Source organism: Vipera ursinii (assembly GCF_947247035.1).
Source record: "Vipera ursinii genome assembly, chromosome: 2".
NCBI lineage: Eukaryota > Metazoa > Chordata > Lepidosauria > Squamata > Viperidae > Vipera > Vipera ursinii.
The window spans coordinates 22,014,560-22,020,572 of NC_139513.1; the positions used below are offsets into that span (position 1 = coordinate 22,014,560).

The 6,013-nt window shown below is 41.0% G+C and overlaps 1 protein-coding gene across 1 annotated transcript; it reads right to left on the bottom strand.

Moving 5' to 3' along the window:
• Positions 1-471: 471 nt before the first annotated feature.
• Positions 472-5,709, bottom strand: LSM2 (LSM2 homolog, U6 small nuclear RNA and mRNA degradation associated). The gene is made up of 5 exons (XM_083353171.1): positions 5,341-5,709; positions 4,286-4,353; positions 4,048-4,078; positions 3,517-3,576; positions 472-1,534 (listed from the first exon to the last, which is right to left on the bottom strand). Exons 1-5 carry the CDS (start codon positions 5,341-5,343, stop codon positions 1,409-1,411), a joined length of 288 nt encoding a protein of 95 aa, XP_083209297.1. The 5' UTR covers positions 5,344-5,709; the 3' UTR covers positions 472-1,408.
• Positions 5,710-6,013: the final 304 nt, after the last annotated feature.

The following is a 6,013-nucleotide window of genomic DNA, read 5'->3' on the forward strand; positions in this document are numbered from 1 at the left end:
TTTGAACTGGGGGAACAAAGGGGAGGGTTAGGGAAGAAGGCATCTGGCCTGTGTCCCCATTTGAATCTGTAAAGGAAGAAGGCAATAACCGTAAAGATCCGAAGTTCCCTTTTTCCCATGAAAGGGATGACACGAAGTAAATGATGGGGGGCTGACCAAATGGGGTTGAGGGAAGGGGGGTTGAACCAGGTACCCTTTATAAAGTTTCAATCTGTAAAACAATACCAGGTCCTGTCTTGTATTTCCACAACCAAACGTCCTAGTAAAAATTCCTTTTGGACTAGAACTGACTCCAAGAGTTTTTGTTTTCCTAAACTCACTTGTCTTGCTTAGCGATGGAAATTTGCGGCCCAATTGTGGTTTTAAGTCAAGGACTTCCTGTACTTTAAAAGCCAAGGTGCTGTTGCCCACCCAAGCAGGTACGTTTATATGTTGTTTTTTAAAATATATAACATGGTAACCCGTAACCAATTCCATCTTTCAAATCATACTTTTAATTGTCCACTTTCTGTTTAACAAATCATTATGCTTTCAAAAAGTCTTCCGTAAAAAAAAGGACATATCCCATAAAATCTAAGAATAACAAGAAATATAAGGACAACAAAACCAGTGAAATGTTAAAAAAAACTCAAATGGCAGGACACAACCTGCAACAGAGAAAACACACCTGCCATTTTATATTACAATGAAAAAAGCTTGGGTTGACACTGAATGGTATTATATTGTAGGGATTACATAAATAAACTTGACACCCTCCGTACATCAGAAGCTTGCAGGTCATTCCTAGGCCTGCTGAAATTCCAAGGAAAGCATTTTTTTTTTCAAATCCTATAAATAGGGAATACATCAACATGAAAAAAAAAATCCCACCAGCATTAACTGTGCTGCATCAGACAGAAGGAAATTAGAAAGGGCTGGCAATACACAAAGAAAACCACTTTGTTTAGGCCACTTTGTAGGGCAAACAAGTTACAGAAATAATTTTCATGGTCGAGTATCAATCCTCGACCAAAACTGAACTTTCCTGCTACTCAACAGTACTCTTCACTGTTGAGCAAGGAAGAGGACCAATAATGGAAGGATTTTATTACTGGGTCTAAACAGGAAAGGGATGATCTAAGATTTCTTCTTCAATTTAGTGCTCGCCGAGCTTCATCACCAGCAGTCCTAGGAGATGGAGATTGGTGGGAATATATTTAACCATTTTGGATGCTGCATTTAAAAGGGGCAAAGGAACAAGCACAAACATTAGCAAGTGGAAGTGTCATCTGTATCCAAGGAAAATACTGTGGGCAGCTAACTTTGCTGGTACTTCCCAGAGAAAGAGATAACGTGACCTTCCACCATTCTGCAGCTCTACTTCAGGGAAGATCAAGTCACACAGAGAGAATTAAAAAAAAAAATTCCATCACTGCTTTTGTTGGAGAGCTTCCTTGCGTGCAGCATCTTGCAAGAGCTGAGTGTCCACCTCATCGGCTGGAAGTTGGACGTAGCGAACAACAGAGCCACGGATGAAGCAATTCTTGACCGACAACTGGAGAGAAACAGAGAAGAGCATTGGAGGGCTGTGCAAGGATCGGTGTGTGTGTGTCTTAAACTCGAGCTATTCAGGCAGCCAGGTATAATTCAGCTAAAACAAGAATTATTTTAGCCCTGTGGCATTTTGGAATGCTGCTGGCTTCCTATGCCTTGGTGGAGCAGTGGGCTAATGCCTCCTTAAGTAACACCAGCTGCCTGCAATTAGTGCAGGTTCGCATCCCACCAGGCTCAAGGTTGACTCAGCCTTCCATCCTTCCGAGGTAGGTAAAATGAGGACCCAGATTGTTGGGGGCAATAAGCTGACTTTGTAATAATGCCGCTAGGGTGTGTGTGCGAAAGCCCTAATAAGCAGGCATATACATAGAATGAAGGCTATTGCTAAGCACATTGATTTGTGCTTCTTAGATTGTAAGCCGCCCTGAGTCTTCGGAGAAGGGCGGGATATAAATGGGATTAAAAAAAATTATTTATCTAAGCAAACCGTTAAAATACAGGTAATCCTCGACTTAACACTTCATTTAGTGACCGTTCAAAGTCACAACGGCACTGAAAAAATGCAACTTACGACCCTTTTACACACTTACAACCATCGCAGCATTCCCCTTGGTCACATCAAAATTCGGATGCTTGGCAAGTGGTTCATACTTATGATGGCTGCAGTGTCCTTGGGGTCATGTGATCCCCTTCTGCGACCTCCTGAGAAGCAAAGTCCATGGGGCAACCAGATTCACTTAACAACCGTGTTGGTAATTTAACAACTGCAATGATTCACTTAACAACCGTGGCAAGAAGTCATAAAATGGGGTGAACTCACTTAACAGATATTTTACTTAGCAACATAAATTTGGGGCTCAATTGTGGTTGTAAACTCGAGGACTACCTGTACACCATTTTTTTAAAAAAATAAGAATCACATCTCCAGGGCTCAGGGCTCAGGTGGGGTGATCTTATTGCTCTGCTGAGTGCAGGTAGTCCTCGACTTACAACAACAACTGAGACCCAAATTTCTGTTGCTAAGCGGGACATTTGTTAAGTGAGGTTCACCCCCCTATTTTACAACCTTTCTTGCCCCAGTTAAGTGAATCATTGCCATTGTTATGTTAGTAACAGGGTTGTTAAGTGAATCTGGCTTCCCCATTGACTTTGCTTGTCAGAAGGTCGCAAAAGGGGATCACATGAACCCTGGGATAATGCAACTGTCATAAATATGAGCCAAGCATCACAATTTTGATCATGTGATCATGGGGATGTTACAAGCGTCATGTGAAAAACGGTCATAAGTCACTTTTTTCAGTGCTGTTGCAACTTCAGTCACTAAAGGAATGGTTGTAAGACAAGGACTGCTTATAATTATTGAGCTTGTTCTTGCTGGGCATTTTTTTATGTTACACTGAATGTTTTTGCATTGTTCATAATGTGCTGCTAGTCACACCAAGGACCACATTTGTAAGATGGGTGTTATGTAAATTGACTATTTTTTTAAAAAATCAATAGATAAAAGCTAGGCCAGCTAATAAAATGGGATTATTCCATTTCAGTAAGGTACCTCAACTTTGCTCCCTCCCCAGTAGTCATGCAATGGCCATGGATGGGGTTTTTAAGCTGCCCTTTTAATTTTACACTCAAAATTGCTGATTATAAAGTTTAAAAAAAACAGGATAGTTAAAATAGATCATGAAAAGCTACAGTTAAAAACATATTCAAAAGTAATATATGATATAATGCAGGGTCTTCAAAGTTGGCTCTTTTATGACTTGTGGACTTCAAGTCCCAGAATTCCTCAGCCAGGCACGCTGGCTGAGGAATTCTGGGACTTGAAGTCCACAAGTCATAAAAGGGCCAAGTTTGAAGACCCCTGATATAATGCCTTCTTGATGAAAGTGAAAAGCTAATAAACAGCATTTGTCTGTACTTTTGAAACTCTGCCATTTATGCATATTTTTCAGGTCCTGCCACAGCCATTACATGAGCACTTACCATATGAGGATATTTTTCTGGGTCTGTCACGCTAATGTCTGTGAGCTTAATATTCAGGTACTGTGGAATCAGGGGAAAAAGAAAAGACAGTTCAGTAAACAAGCAAGATATTTTGTATATCCTGAGATTTATCTCCAAGTTATTCGAGGCTGCCTACCCAAAATCATCACTAGTTTCTTTTCACCTCAGCGAAAGACAATCTCGGAGATTTTCCACAGCCAAATTGTTTGTGGCATTGTCCGCAAAGTTATTACTTTTGAGAGGTGCAAAAGTAGAGGTCATTGCCACTGATTTCTTTTTAATGTGAGTGGGGATAAAATAAATGTGTTTGCTGCCCGGAACTACTGCAAAGACAGAATACAAAATGAAATACACTGAAGGATGACTGTATGTATAGCAGAGGTGTAGAAATATTTCAGATATAGGAACACCAACGTAGTTCTTCAAACAACACAGACCCACTTAGATAGAATGAAAAAAAAACATTCTTTAGAAGGGTTGCAAAAAAAAGGGGTTAGAAATAATTCATACCTGATCTACAGAGTGTAAGGTCCCACATATGCTACAAAAAAACAAAGGAAACACAATTCAGAGTTAAGGTGACAAAGGTTTTTTAAAAGCGCAACAGAATCTTGTGAATTAAATAAAGAGGGAATGAAAGCTAAAATGAATGGGTTTATTAAGGAGAAAGCAGCTAAAAACTGGAAGGCCAGTGTCACAAAGAAACCAGCATTCATTTGCAGCCAAACAGCTGTGAATAAAAACATACCTCAAGTCATTCTTTAATTCGACCACTACATCCTTCCCTACTAGGGATTTGAAGAAGGAATAGAAGAGCTGAGGATAAGGAAAACAAATTAACATAAAGCAAGCTTTAAGAATTTCACAATCCAGTGCAAAGCATATCTACAGACATGCCTATTGTTTATTACACACACAAAAATAGTGTAGTCTCCCACTACTCTAAAGCCCAAAAAATACTACAACAGTGTTGAGCAGAAACTACATGTGTTCAAACATGTGCAAATCCTCCTTAAAATAAATTACACATTCATGGTTAGCAAGCATTGTTATGCATTTCAGCAGCTACAGTATTCTCAAGTTCAGCAACTTTAAGATATGTTGATTTCAACTCCCAGAATTCCCATGCTGGTTGGGCAATTCTGGGACTTGAAGGCCACAGATCTTAAAAGTTGAAAAAGAATGCCAAATGGAATACCATGTCTATGGAGATCCTTAATCATCCAGGTCATGATTGTCCCAAAGATACTTTTTTCCAAAAACCAACTGGATTTGGGGGTTTTCTTTGGGGGGGAAAATGGCGTATCAGTTTCTGTAGCAGAAAGACTCCACTTCTCTCTGCACCCAGTAAGCAATTCCCAAGTGACTAGTTTTCTGGTTTGTCTCAGTGAGCAACAGGATTAGATTTTTTAACTTTTTAATGCATGCCCTACATATGTACACCCACATGTTACATATACATGCTGTATATACAATCTATCCTTCTTAAAAAGCAGGTCCTTTTTAAATTCAATAAACACGTTTTTACGGCCTCGGGAAAAAAAACCATTGGCGATTTGAGCACTTGCAGATACTTTGTACACGTCCTCATTTAGGATTTGGCGCGACGAATCTCTGTTATGATCCCAGCTAACAATGCCCAACACAAGTTTACCGGGCTGCAAAATCGGATTCACACGCGATTTCTAAGTGCAAAGACTGACTCACCCAGGCATCTCCAAAATAAATGATTAAAATCCACCGTCCCTCCCCACCCCCGACAGAGCCAAGCTATCACCCCACACAGAACCACGCTGCGCTCACCATATTTGTCGCTGCGCGTAGCAGAAGCAAAAACCCCGCGTCGATCAACTCGCAGAACTAGGGTCCGGGAAGGGAAAAAAAATAAAAAGAACTTCCCGGGCTGCGCATGCGTGGTGCAAACGTAGGTCTTACGGAAGGTACAAGGGCGACAGCAATAGGGACTTCAGGAGCACCCGGAAGCGAACCGGAAACAGGAAACTGTTCTTAGAGGAGCCGGCACCATGAATTTGTGTTTGTTTGTGTGTGTTTGTGTTGCTTTTCAAAAGCTGTCGGATTTGTTGTGCTGCTGTACAGCGCTGCTGTAACGGTTTGTCAGCCTTTTTTCCCCCTTTATTTTCTTGCTCCAGTGTCAACTCTTCAGGCAGCCAAGACATTTTTTAAAAAATCCCATTTATATCCCGCCCTTCTCCGAAGACTCAGGGTGGCTTACAATCTAAGAAGCACAAATCAATGTGCTTAGCAATAGCCTTCATTCTATGTATATGCCTGCTTATTAGGGCTTTCGCACACACCCCAAGCGGCATTATTACAAAGTCAGCTTAATTGCCCCCAACAATCTGGGTCCTCATTTTACCTACCTCGGAAGGATGGAAGGCTGAGTCAACCTTGAGCCTGGTGGGACTCGAACCTGCACTAATTGCAGGCAGCTGGTGTTACTTAAGGAGGCATTAGC

Bases quoted from the DNA above. Each gene is read 5' to 3' on its own strand.
- LSM2 (XM_083353171.1), bottom strand. The intron at 4,079-4,285 runs GTATGTTTTTAT...GTTTTTTTGTAG, and splicing joins GAATTAAAGAATGACTTGAG to CATATGTGGGACCTTACACT. The intron at 3,577-4,047 runs GTATGAATTATT...CTGATTCCACAG, and splicing joins CCTTACACTCTGTAGATCAG to TACCTGAATATTAAGCTCAC.